This window comes from Schistocerca nitens, chromosome 8 (assembly GCF_023898315.1).
Source record: "Schistocerca nitens isolate TAMUIC-IGC-003100 chromosome 8, iqSchNite1.1, whole genome shotgun sequence".
NCBI classification, from domain to species: domain Eukaryota; kingdom Metazoa; phylum Arthropoda; class Insecta; order Orthoptera; family Acrididae; genus Schistocerca; species Schistocerca nitens.
Window position 1 is genome coordinate 39,791,222 of NC_064621.1, and position 14,560 is coordinate 39,805,781.

General features: G+C 42.4%; 1 protein-coding gene across 2 annotated transcripts in view; it reads left to right on the forward strand.

Annotated features, from left to right (window-relative positions):
* Positions 1–1,708: 1,708 nt before the first annotated feature.
* LOC126198628 (leucine-rich repeat-containing protein 4C-like) overlaps positions 1,709–14,560 on the forward strand; it is a 150,765-nt gene continuing 137,913 nt past the window's right edge. For both annotated transcript variants that reach the window (XM_049935088.1, XM_049935089.1), the window contains exon 1: positions 1,709–1,843. In XM_049935088.1, the coding sequence (XP_049791045.1) occupies positions 1,776–1,843 (68 nt within the window). In that variant the 5' untranslated portion in view covers positions 1,709–1,775. The remainder of the gene's footprint in view (positions 1,844–14,560) is intronic.

Below are 14,560 nucleotides of genomic sequence, written 5' to 3' on the forward strand. Positions count from 1 at the left end.
TCTAATTTTTGTTGGTCTTCAGTAGCGAGGAGTTAGTTCTTTATTCGTGCGACTAATAATTTGCAGGGGCACTAAAGATGACTTAAATATGTTCGCATCATGATCATGGTTGTTTTCGGATTTTGGTTTAAATTCGCTGTCAACCATCACAACCCAATTTATAGATAAGTTGTAGTGCATCTGTGTCATCATTTGGAAGATAATTTAAAACCTCTTCCAAAGGCTTGAAGTTGAATCTCTGCACATGTGGCAGTCACCTGACAGAATTCAATCGGAGGGTAGCGCTGCGTTTTAACCTCTTGAAGGATACTGTAGCAGAGGTAGACCTTCTTATCAGCTGTTCGGATTGTTCCATTTTGTTTCGTTGTCAGCGAGGCTTTCCCAAAGAATGGGAAAGCTTTTGTGGTTGTAAGTCTCTACGACTCGGATCGAATGCCTCTCTCGTGTAGGAGATGAAGTGACCAATTTGGAACCTTCAACATTTGCAGATGCTCGGAGCTTCACTTGCGGCCATACGTTAATTCTGTGGCTCCAAAATTGCTGTCTTAAGCCTTTTACTACGTTCGCTTAACTCTACGAACAAGTTTGGTGACCCTCCAATTCGAGTTTCGCAACAGCGAATTTTGATGATACTCCGCAGGCAGTTATGGTCATTTATTAGGAAGGTACTTTCAACTTTGTGAAAATCTAGCCATCGCTTCTTTGTTACTTTATGTAAGGCACTTTACGTTTAAATCCTTTCTTTTCTTCGTCATGGAAGGCAGGAACTGACAATACTTTCCCGTAACGTTCTGATGTGCTGACCACGTGCCCCTCCACGTCCGCATCCAGCGATGGCCAGTGGTTGTGGATGACACGGCCGTCGGTCGGTTCCGTTGGGTCTTCTGAAGCCTGTTCGGCCGAAGGGAGAGCTACCGACCGCATTTTACGACCAAAAGAACTGTTTTCATGACATCATCAAGTCGGTGCAACATTATGAAATGAAATGTTGAAATGTGTGTGAAATCTTATGGGACTTAACTGCTAAGGTCATCAGTCCCTAAGCTTACACACTACTTAACCTAAATTATCCTAAGGACGAACACACACACCCATGCCCGAGGGAGGACTCGAACCTCCGCCGGGGCCAGCCGCACAGTCCATGAATGCAGCGCCTGAGACCGCTCGGCTAATCCCGCGCGGCGCAACATTATGGAAAACCTTCTCCGATAATAAATATTCAGCTTTCACAGCTTTGTCCAGTAACAATAGTTGTTGGCCGGTCTCTTCCAGTTTTAAAATGTTCATAGTCGGTGCGAGATTCAACACTCCATGTGTTCCTGTCAGTTCGTCTAAAACGCAAATAGCTCGCATGTATACTCTTCGACAAGTCGGCTCCAACTGCAGGTGTGTATATTCATTTCTCAAATCTTCGTTCACTTTTATTACACACACACACACACACACACACACACACACACACACACACATACGCACACAAACACAACACAAGAGAAAGTGAGAGACAGAAAGAGAGAGAGTGAAAAGAGTTGTTGCTTTGTGTAAATCTTAGAGTATGCACCCAGTAACGATAAGATTTCAACCTACGTGTAGTGCTACCCGGATAATAGCTCCGAAACGTATCGCCAACGATAGATAAGAAAATCCCTTTGCGATAACTGAAGCTTTGAGAAACACTTGTAGCGAATCTTACCATCCTGAGTGTGACTGCCTGTCTGTCAAGCGGGAGCTGCTGTCGGACTCCGTGAACCTGAGGACCACCTAAGAAGGCAGCGATGGAAACCAGGGCGCTGTCCACCGTAGCTCGTGGGCTGGTGCGAGGTCTGTCTGGCAAGGCCAGCAGGTAAGAACAGCACCCTCCTTTTCGTCACATCATTTCTGACAACCAATGCAGAAACCTAGCTACACTTCGATATCGCGTATTTACTGCAAGAAATACACAATATGTTGGGTGTATCAAATCAGCTACACAATGAGCCCATTAACGCACTACCAGTACTGAGAAGGCCTTGAAAATACTTAGAAGCGCATGTTAAACCGGTTGTTTGCGAACACTGAAAACAAAAGTAGTGTCCATAAATGTAAGTGGGCTGTTTAGGTGTTTATGTTGGTAACGCCTCGTATCGCTCAGTATGATAATCACTGACTGTGCTGTGTGCAGTCTGAGGGTGGCCGGCATTGTTGAAATATTTGCTATTGTAGTGTTGGGCAGTTGGATGTGAACAGCGCGTAGCGTTGCGCAGTTGGAGGTGAGCCGCCAGCAGTGGTGGACGTGGGGAGAGAGAGGGCAGAGTCTTGAGAGCGGATGATCTGGACATGTGTCCATCAGAGAGAGTAAATTTGTAATACTGGCTATCATGAACTGATATATATATTATTATGAATTTGGCCAGCTATGGACCGCATGCAACTTAAGACTTATGGTGTTTCTTTTTCTTCCGTTCTTCCCAGTACTTCTTCATTTTCTCGCCAACTGCTCGTCTCTGCTCATCTGTCCACACTCTCTTGGGTCGAGGTTTTGGCGCATCTTCTTCATGGTTTGCGTTTTCTATAAGTAGCCTAAAGTTATTCCTGTCACGTATTATTTCTTCTGTAACACCTATTTTGTTGGCGTCTTTCTTTACTGGTTCTATCCATCCTACAGTGTTTTTCAGCTTACTAACGTAATTAAAAATTTTCTTTGTAATCCGTGTTTCTTCCATTCTTTTAAAATGTCCATAAAATTTTAGCCGTCTCTTCCTCATTGTATCTGTGATCTTTTCTGTATTTTTTATAGGTCTTCATTTCTCCTTTTAATCCACCTGTTTTCCTTGTTTTTCTCAGGACCTAGAAATTTTCATAATATTTTTCTCTCTCTTTTTTCTAGTTCTCTGAATTCGCCTTTCTTATTCAATGTTAAGCACTCTGATCCATATGTTTCTTGTGTCCTAATAACTGAATTATAATGTTTAATCTTTGCTTGTATGGATATTGATTTCTTATTGTAGTAGTTTTGTGTTAATTTATATGCATATTCCAACATTTTTATTCTTTCTTTATTTGTTGTGTTATCCAGTCCATTGGCTTGGATCCACTCCCCCAGCTATTTGAATCTATCAATTCTTTTAATTTTTCCATACTTTGTTTTCATAAACTTTTCTGTATTATCAGAATGAGATTTTCACTCTGCAGCGGAGTGTGCGCTGATATGAAACTTCCTGGCAGATTAAAACTGTGTGCCCGACCGAGACTCGAACTCGGGACCTTTGCCTTTCGCGGGCAAGTGCTCTACCAACTGAGCTACCGAAGCACGACTCACGCCCGGTACTCACAGCTTTACTTCTGCCAGTACCTCGTGTCCTACCTTCCAAACTTTACAGAAGCTCTCCTGCGAACCTGCAGAACTAGCACTCCTGAAAGAAAGGATATTGCGGAGACATGGCTTAGCCACAGCCTGGGGGATGTTTCCAGAATGAGATTTTCACTCTGCAGCGGAGTGTGCGCTGATATGAAACTTCCTGGCAGATTAAAACTGTGTGCCCGACCGAGACTCGAACTCGGGACCTTTGCCTTTCGCGGGCAAGTGCTCGACCAACTGAGCTACCGAAGCACGACTCACGCCCGGTACTCACAGCTTCACTTCTGCCAGTACCTCGTCTCCTACCTTCCAAACTTTACAGAAGCTCTCCTGCGAACCTTGCAGAACTAGCACTCCTGAAAGAAAGGATATTGCGGAGACATGGCTTAGCCACAGCCTGGGGGATGTTTCCAGAATGAGATTTTCACTCTGCAGCGGAGTGTGCGCTGATATGAAACTTCCTGGCAGATTAAAACTGTGTGCCCGACCGAGACTCGAACTCGGGACCTTTGCCTTTCGCGGGCAAGTGCTCTACCAACTGAGCTACCGAAGCACGACTCACGCCCGGTACTCACAGCTTTACTTCTGCCAGTACCTCGTCTCCTACCTTCCAAACTTTACAGAAGCTCTCCTGCGAACCTTGCAGAACTAGCACTCCTGAAAGAAAGGATATTGCGGAGACATGGCTTAGCCACAGCCTGGGGGATGTTTCCAGAATGAGATTTTCACTCTGCAGCGGAGTGTGCGCTGATATGAAACTTCCTGGCAGATTAAAACTGTGTGCCCGACCGAGACTCGAACTCGGGACCTTTGCCTTTCGCGGGCAAGTGCTCTACCAACTGAGCTACCGAAGCACGACTCACGCCCGGTACCCACAGCTTCACTTCTGCCAGTACCTCGTCTCCTACCTTCCAAACTTTACAGAAGCTCTCCTGCGAACCTTGCAGAACTAGCACTCCTGAAAGAAAGGATATTGCGGAGACATGGCTTAGCCACAGCCTGGGGGATGTTTCCAGAATGAGATTTTCACTCTGCAGCGGAGTGTGCGCTGATATGAAACTTCCTGGCAGATTAAAACTGTGTGCCCGACCGAGACTCGAACTCGGGACCTTTGCCTTTCGCGGGCAAGTGCTCTACCAACTGAGCTACCGAAGCACGACTCACGCCCGGTACTCACAGCTTTACTTCTGCCAGTACCTCGTCTCCTACCTTCCAAACTTTACAGAAGCTCTCCTGCGCAGGAGAGCTTCTGTAAAGTTTGGAAGGTAGGAGACGAGGTACTGGCAGAAGTAAAGCTGTGAGTACCGGGTGTGAGTCGTGCTTCGGTAGCTCAGTTGGTAGAGCACTTGCCCGCGAAAGGCAAAGGTCCCGAGTTCGAGTCTCGGTCGGGCACACAGTTTTAATCTGCCAGGAAGTTTTCTGTATTACGTTTGTGTTCTATATACTCGTTCTTTCGTAGGATATTTTTAGCCCAGTCTTTTCAGCAATCTCGTGTAACATATCAAGCATAACTGTTGCGTCTGTTCGGTTTTCAGTTATCAATGCCATATCATCCGCAAAGGCTAAACATTTTACTTCAAATTTGTTCTTTCCTTGGCCCATGCTTATGCCCTTTGTGCCTCTGTTTTTTAATATGTTTTCCCATGTTTTTACTACTTTATCTAAAACCAAGTTAAAGAGAATTGGGGACAGTCCGTCACCTTGTCGAACTCCTGTTTTGATTTTGAATGGTTCAGAAATTTCGCCTTGAAACTTAATTCTTGATGTTGTATCTGTGAGCGTTTGTTCAACAAGTCTTCTGGTGTTTTCATCTATCCCTGATTCATAAAGTATCTGGAATAGTGTTTGTCTGTCAACTGAGTAGTAGGCCTTCTTGAAGTCTACGAAAGTAACTACTGTATTTTTATTTTGTATAGCTCTCACTCTCAAAATTGTTTTTAAATTAAGAATCTGTTCTGCACATGATCTACCTTTTCTAAATCCTGCTTGATAATCTCCTATATTAGGTCCTGCTTGTTCCTCTATTCTATTTAAAAGTGCTTTAGAAGGTATTTTGTATGTCACTGGTAACAAGGATATGCCCCTGTAGTTGTTGGTGTCTGTTTTATCTCCTTTTTTATGGAGAGGGCGGATCAATGCTTGTTTCCAGTCACTGGGTATGATTCCTTTCGTCCAAATGTCTTTAATTACTTTGTGAATTTTCTGACATGCGGATAAGCCACCTAGTTTCCACATTTCTGCCACTATCCCATCCTCACCTGGTGCTTTGTTATTCTTCAATGCTTTGATAATCTTTTCTGTTTCTTCTCCTGTAGGTGGTTCCGACGGTGGATTTTCATGTTGTGGTTTTTGAAATTGTAACCTGTCATTAGGCTCCTCACAATTTAATAGATTTTCAAAGTATTCAGCTAAGATTTAGCAGTTCTCTTTATTGCTTAAAACCATTTTTCCATTTTTATCTTTAAAATGTAAACTTGGTGACTGGAATCCTGTTAAAACTTCTCTGAAAGTCTTATAGAAGTCTCTAGTGTTGTTCCTTTTGAAATCAGAATCAATTTCTTCTAATCTGTCTTTGTCATATTTTCCATTCACTGATCTGATGATTTTTGCTGTCTTTTTCCTTTCTTCTTTAAACTCTTCCCAGTATTCGTGTTTCTTATTACTGTTCCATTTTTTCCATGCCTTTAGTCGATTGTCAATTGCTTCATCACACAGCTCATTCCACCATCTGTGTTTTGGTATTCTTCGTGGCTGTCCCATTTCTTTAACTGACTCTATCATTGTTTCTTTAATTTCTTCCCAATTATCCATTTTTCTTGTGTTTAGTATATGACAGAATTTGTCCTGCTTTTGCAGGAGAAATTTAGTGTTTACTCTTGGAAATCTTCTTGGTTTTGGTTTAGGTTTGTTTGGTTGGAACATGGTCTTTATTTATGTCAGATAATGATCTGAGTCTATGTTTAGGCCCTTCCTCACTCTGACATCCAAGATTTCCTTGTAGTTGCGAGTCGTTATTGCCACATGGTCCAACTGATATTCACCTTGATTTGGATTAGGTGATACCCACGTTTTTTTCTTTCTTGCAAGTTTCCTGAAACATGTCGACATTAATTTTAGATTAAACTGTCTACAAAAATCTATGTGTCTTTCCCCATTTCTGTTGGTTCTTGCATGTGCTGGATAATCTCCAACTACTGATTTAAATTTTATTTCTTTGCCAACTTGTGCTTTAAAGTCTCCCACTAAAATTTTTATATGTTCTTTTGGTAATATGGATGTTTCGTGTTCAAGCATTTCCCAAAAATCTTCCACTTTTTCAACATTTGTTCTGTTATGTTGGTTAATAGGTGCATGTGCATTTATAATAGTGTAGCGTTTATTGCCTGACTTGAACGTCAGAAATGAAATTCGTTCTGATGGGGAGCTAAACTTAGTTATTGATTCCGTAAGTTGCTGTTTGACCATAAATGCGGTCCCTAATATAGTCGTATTATTGGAATTTTTAATGGCTGGTTTTCCTTTGTAGAACCTGTATCCACCTGATTCAAATGCATTTTCATCCAGATACCTTGTTTCTTGAAGAGCTAATATAAGTATGTTGCGTTGATTGAGAGCGTCCGTTAGGTGTTTTAGTTTTCCAACTTTCATAAGTGTGTTGATATACAGAGTCCCCAGTAGATGTTTTTTCTTGGGTCTTATCTTTGAAGAAGTACTAGGAAGCTCCGACTCTTCCTTACATGATGTTCTAGGCTCTCCAGAATCCAAAGGCCTAGTTGCACCGCCATGAATAGCGATGGAAGACTGGTTACTTCCTGGAGTAGTTTCCATTTTGAAATTTACCATCATGTCTTAGGTTAAAGTTTGGTTTGGGGAAAGGTAGTTGAACCTTTCGATGATAAAAATTCAAGCATTTAGCTTAGAATTCTAAGTGAGGCCGCCACTAACATGTGGGACAGACGCCTTTTGCAGCCGCCCACTGTGGGAACAGACGCTACAGTCTGGTGCTTTTATATAAAAGCCTGCCTCTTCCGCCAGTTCCGCCGTTCTGACGATCTTCATCGCCACCTTCACTGCCGTTGAGGTCTTCACCGTTTCCCTGGCTAGGGACCCTCGCGAGGTACTATCACCCGGGCCAGGTGAACCAAGGTTTTTTAACGAGGTGTTACTCCTCCCCCTCCTCCTTTTTCTACCGGGCTTGGGACCGGCTTTGGCGTAATTTCGCTTATGGTATCATTACAACGGCAGCAGCACATCCAATGGGACAACGATGGAGCAGGAAATCACTTCTTCTAATTAACTATCTCTGTACTTGATTTAAACCTTTCAGGAAACACATGCAAAACCTAAATCGTAATGGCGGGACTGGTGTCTGAACTCCACTGCTCCGAGATCTGTGTGCAGTGTTTTGATCTCCTTGTCTCTTTGCTGGGTGAATCTCGTTCAACAGATGAGGAAGTTCTGTAACTTTTATTTAAGAGAGAGATCAACAGTTTGTTTAACTTAAATCCTATACTATCAGTGTTGAAGCTGCTCTGGTATGTGACTTTTGAACATTATTACGGTAAATACATTGTTTGTTCTCTATCAAAATCTTTCATTTGCTAAGTATGCCTATCAGTAGTTAGTGCCTTCAGTAGTTAGAATCTTTTATTTAGCTGCCAGTAGTGGCGCTCGCTGTATTGCAGTAGTTCGTGTAACGAAGATTTTTGTGAGGTAAGTGATTCATGAAAGTTACAGGTTACTGTCAGTCAGAGCCATTCTTTTGTAGGGATCATTGAAAGTCAGATTGCGTTGTGCTAAAAATATTGTGTGTCAGTTTAGTGATGATCAGAATAAGTAAAGAGAGAAATGTCTGAGTACGTTCAGTTTTGCTCAGCTGTTTGAAAATCAAATAACGTAAGGGGTTTATCAGCACAGTCATTCATAAATTTTTCTAAGGGTAGGTTTCATGTAACAAATGGGACATCGACTGTTCACTACGTAAACCATGGAAGGCGTACAATACACAGACTTCAACGCTGCTAATGGAAACCAGACAATTCAAAAAGAAAAACTGAAAGTAATAAGCGGTGCAGGTGTCTCATTATTGATGAAGTCTGTTTTGTCAGGATTTTGTTAGAGGTCTAAACCTCAATTTTCTGCCCAAAATTTCGTTTTCTTTGGCATGAGACATCATCAGGGGATACTGGCACGGCGATTAGATATTTCGACGTATGCTGCTTTTTTTAAAAGTAAAATCTTAAACGCTTAACTGATACACGCAGAGGAAACCAAAGAATCGCTTATCGGCAACAGCGCAACATCGTCGTGGTATCTTGGCATACCGTCACCCGAACCGAGTCGAAATTAGCCGAGTCGTGCAGAAGTTTGTCTCACAGATCCTTCTAAGAAAGAAAGGCAGATTGCGGTTTAACGTAATTTCGCTTATGGTATCATTACAACGGCAGCAGCACATCCAATGGGACAACGATGGAGCAGGAAATCACTTCTTCTAATTAACTATCTCTGTACTTGATTTAAACCTTTCAGGAAACACATGCAAAACCTAAATCGTAATGGCGGGACTGGTGTCTGAACTCCACTGCTCCGAGATCTGTGTGCAGTGTTTTGATCTCCTTGTCTCTTCGCTGAGTGAATCTCGTTCAACAGATGAGGAAGTTCTGTAACTTTTATTTAAGAGAGAGATCAACAGTTTGTTTAACTTAAATCCTATACTATCAGTGTTGAAGCTGCTCTGGTATTTTCGAATTTCCTTGTCTTCTCTATAAATCATAGTATGGCAGTCTTTTTCGATCTGATTAAGCACTTACTTTGAGAGAATAGTATTGCTCCTTGGTACGATCCGATGCTTGTCTCCAAACTTTCTTGTGAATTACTTAGTATAAACAGTAATTAAATACAATGTACCCGTAAACCGGACACAGTCTTGTAATCGATCAATATATGGCCATAGTTTGTAATATCAGCCACCTTGTTCCACAAGATTTGATGTAGAATATTAGCATATGACAATGACAAATTGAGTAACTAACTGTGCTAAGTGGAGTTTACGCAGTACTGGTCTGATGAGAGGCTTATCAGCCCATTGCAGCACGCGTGGAGTTTGCGCAGTACTGGTTTGATTAGAGACTTATCAGTCCATTACAGTACGCGTGCGATTGTGTGTGTGTGTGTGTGTGTGTGTGTGTGTGTGTGTGTGTGTGTTGCGGCATTAGGTATCCACTTTCCGACATATAAGTATAGCAGAAATTCAGATTTCGGTAAATCAGCCTTCCACTCAACAAAACATCTGATTCAGTCTTCCGCTACGGTCGCAGGTTCGAATCCTGCCTCGGGCATGGATGTGTGTGATGTCCTTAGGTTAGTTAGGTTTAAGTAGTTCTAAGTTCTAGGGGACTAATAACCTCAGCAGTTGAGTCCCATAGTGCTCAGAGCCATTTTGATTCAGTCTTTCTTGACCGTGTTCGGATTTCTATTATCCAGTGCATAAGCCACAACTAAATCTTTGAAGTTTCCTGATGAGTAATTAGCAAATTCGAACGTAGATTGACTTTATCTTGAGCGAAAACACTTTCATTTGTTCATGTTAAATGTCATCTTCGTCGAAAATTGTCAGTGAAGAAAACATTCTCTTGAATGGGCAGCACCTTGAATAATCTGAAGCTGAACTGTAAATCATAATCTCAAACTATTTTCTCTTTCTGCTGTAAGAATCAGTCAAAACAGGAAAATAATTTTCCCTCAGCTCTTGCAAAATAAATAAAATAATAATAATGGGTCTTGATTGACAAGATGAACAAAATAATTTTCACTTCTTGTGGACTCTACTTCATCGTACCAAATACACGACTAGCTTTGACAATAAGATGTCAACAAGCATACATAATCTCATTATGTGCTATTTAATTAAGACAACGATATCCATTTGATTTTCAGTTACAATTTTTTTCGTAAGTTATTCAACTGAGGGCAAATAGTGGCAAACATTGGCTGGCAGTATCTCCGCGCTGGCGGTCGGTTAGTGCGTGGTGGTGGTCGGCTTATTATTTCTGGTGGCAGTGACGAAAATTATGAATCAAGATATTTAAATTAGAAAATAAATTCTTGATTCAATAACATAATACCATAGCACCATTATCTTATTTCTCGCCCGCACACGCTGTGGCGGTAAGAATCCTGGTGTAACCACCACTAACTTCCGTTGCACCACAGTGTGTGCAGTCGAGTTTTCGAATGTACAGGGCGGAGCAAATTAAGGTGGCCTGGAGGACAGAGTTCCAGGCTACAGAGAAACACAGCAGAGGAAAGGAAACACAGTCCTAATCTACTCAGCTCGTGGCACTTTTGGACCCTAGTTAGCAAGTTGCTGAATGCGGATCGAAGCTGGACTACTGGAATTGCTACAATCTCATCCGAAATGTTCTGTTGCAGTTCTTGAAGACTACGAGGGATTTTGCGATGCACCTTAGACATGAGGGCTCCCCAAACAAAGTAATCGCACTGACAGATGAGGTAACCTGGGTGGCCAACTAGGGCAACGACCGGAGTGACCTCTGCCAACAGCTGTGTCAGGCGTGAATGTTGTGCGAATCTGCTCCAACGTTCGGCCAGCTGTATAGGCAGTTATTCTATGCAGTTGCAAATAACTGTAGGTCTTTTCCTCCTCCGTTAATGCTGCCACAAATGGATTGCACATGTTAGCAATGTAACGCGGCGAAGTCAGAGTCCGATGAAAGAAGATGGGACTAATAACGTGGCGTGCAAATACTGCACGCCAAATTCCAACCTTATGATCACGCAGTGGTGTTTCGTGGAAGTTACGCGGATTCTCCGCTGCCCAGAACCTGTGATTCTAACGACAGATGTCCAAGCCATTCATTGTCATCTCACTGGAAAGCCACTCACAAAACTGGAGGCACTGAGCAGCAGCTGATGGTTTTAATGCATGAACAGCAGAACTCAGTAGGGATGGATATGCAGGTCCAGGTGGTGTATTCGTCCACAAGGTCGACGTGATAACGTGATACGTAGGTCTCTTGCGACATGTGTCAGTTTGATATGGTAGCACTCTACAGCACTTTGCGGTGAACTGCAGCCACATTTTCTGGTATGCGGGAATGTTTCAGAATGCTTTCTGACGTGTTCTAAACAGTTCTTGTCTGACGCAAATTCCAGATTAAGCGTTGAACGGCGCTCTTAGCTGGTACGTTGACACTATTAGACTTCTCAGCAAGCAACTGACCACATCGTTTCCACGACTATGTTCTCACGTAACTTTCCACAACGAACATCGCTGCTCCACTTCGAATACCCATCGGCATTACTCCACTCACAATGGCACAGCGCACGCATTCATTCATCTCCAGTCGTATCCACTCGTCCGGCCTACTTTGATTTTCCACACGCTGTATATTCGTATCCTATTGTAAAGCCTCGAAATACAGCTGACTTGGTACCTGCTGTAAGTGAAAACGGATGGAAGAAACACTCCGCGTAGTGATCTCGTATTAAGTCAACACAACATTGATTCTATTGACGTAATGAAAGCGAAACTAACACACTATGACATCGCGTTTCGGTTAATAAATTCGTTAATAGAACACGCTTCCATAAATAGGGAATGTCCTAGTATATTGTTACCTTAAAAAAAATCGTTGCACAAAATATGTGTCGAATCCTAAATATAAGCGATAAATTGGTGCACTAACAAATAAAAAAGAGCTTTTTCAGTATTCTTAGCATTCCTTTTCCGTTATTAAGCCTAAAATCACAGCCGGCCGTCGGTGCCCAAGCGGTTCTAGGCGCTACAGTCTGGAACCGCACGACCGCTACGGTCGCAGGTTCGAATCCTGCCTTGGGCATGGATGTGTGTGATGTCCTTAGGTTAGTTAGGTTTCTAAGTTCTAGGGGACTGATGACCTGAGAAGTTAAGTCCCATAGTGCTTAGAGCCATTTGAACCATTTGAACCTAAAATCACTATGGCACTAAATATTAGACAATAATACTTCTTACTGGATCAGAAAGTCTCTTCAAAGTCAGCCTAACTTACAAAATAAATTATTTTGTAGCCTTAAATAATAAAAAGGAAAAAACCTCAGAACAAATGAGAATATTTTCTTCACGTCTCAGGCTGACCCTAAGGTTCCCATTTCCATTAAAAATAAACAAAAAAACTCTTCCGAAACAAAACGAAAATTAGTTTTCTTGGTGTTTGAACTCAGCAAAAATTTTCCTCTTAAACCTGATCATTTTAAGTTAAAAAGTTTATGTCATCTTCCCAATCTCTTCCCTTAGGGAAAATATCTCACTGATATTTGATCAACCCTGTCTAATCGGAAACTTGCTCCCATACAAATGATGAAAAGACATACGGTCAACAAAAGAAGAGAAATGACTGTCAGTTACCCAAGACTATTTGTATAGTTTATGTTGTTTATTCCACTTTTACAGTGTTCAAATGGCTCTGAGCACTATGGGATTTAACATCTCAGGTCATCAGTCCCCTAGAACTTAGAACTACTTAAACCTAACTAACCTAAGGACATCACACACATCCATTCACGAGGCAGGATTCGAACCTGCGACCGTAGCGGTCTCGCGGTTCCAGACTGAAGCGCCTAAAACCGCTCGGCCACCAACGGCCGGCTTTTACAGTGTCTTTATGTTAGTATTTTCTCTTTTCAGTTTTCTCTTAAAACATACGAGCAAGATACTTAGGGAAGGTACAGGAAGCATCACAGAAAATATCTTCCAGATGTTTAGACGCTCAGATTTAAGGTCGCCGATTTATGTCGATCCAGGATGCAAAATTTAGAGATTTGTCTGTCTCTGCTACGTAGAAATAATCCGCAGGGAGAACATACCAACAATTAGTCCAACTCGCTCCTAAGCATTCTACAGCAATCAAATATCCTCACAGGAACTGGTCACACGTTTCAAGAAATGTCCACGCAAAGATTTACCCACAAATATTAGAGCTACGTGGCTAGATTTCATCACCAAAACCCACGCAGCTCTTGCTAAGAAACATAAAATGAGACGACTCCCTAACCCTTATACGAAGTGTGTAGTGTTAATGTAAACATGGAACACAAATATCTACCCAAGAAAACGATTAACGTTTGAAATTGAGTTAGAAATGCCTTGACTTAAAACAAAATGTAGTTGCCTGGTTTTTGGACACTTGGCATTTTTTCCTCGCCATACGTAAGAACTCTACTGTACAGGACTTCCGAGTATTTGTCATTGCAACACTGGAGTCTCAAATCTCATCCATGGGCGAGGTAGGGACCGTCAGTGCGCAGTTATCGGCATTGATACTCGAGACGGGCTAAGAAAGGAAAGTAACGATGAAGAGCACACATTACAGAACAAAAACAGACCTAATGGAATAAGACGTCTGAGGAAATCATTTTAAGCTATAAAGGAAAAGATTTAGATTGAAGACTGTTCTGAGATCAGATATGAGAATGCAGCAGTGACAATTCTTCTGTTTTAAAATTTTATTACTATTATTTTAATTGCAAGAGAAGGAAATGATATTTTTTGCATAGGCATAAACACGCATAGAAATTTATAAATCCTCGTAATACTTATTTTAGTTCAATAAAACATGTAATTAAAAAAAACAGACACACTCTGAGGATTACCCCCATTAACACACGTCATTTGTGGGTGAGCTCTTCGATCGTCGACCCAGTTTTCAGGTGAAGCTTACTCCTGCATATGGGGTCAAAAACCGATGCCAGAGTGTCACTACGGCAGCTGACATCTGACTTGCATGTGTAAACATGTTTGGTTCCTTTTACTTGCTTTGAGTGATGTCCTGTACTGTCTGTTCGCTGTGTTGGGCGTCGTACCAACGGTGACGCCACCTGTTGCCAGGGTGGGAGGACTGTTTGGCCACGTGCGTCTGCTTGTCGTCCCACACTGAGAACACCTACAGTGGAGGGGCGCTGTTTCCACTGCCACGCTGCCTCGTCTGCGATCAGCATAGATACTCTGCCATGAGGTCTGCAGCTACGCTCTCACCAGCTTCAGGAAACTTCTGGTGCTGATACCGGTGTTTCCACTGCCACAAAGACCACCGAGCGCCTTGGTATCCGCGTTGCTGTCCCTCCTCCTGGGCCCTGTAGCGCTTCAGTCATTGCCATCTGGTCGAGGCACAGATCTCTCTACTAGTGCTCCACCCCCCCCCCCCACCCCCCACCCTCCCACCATCC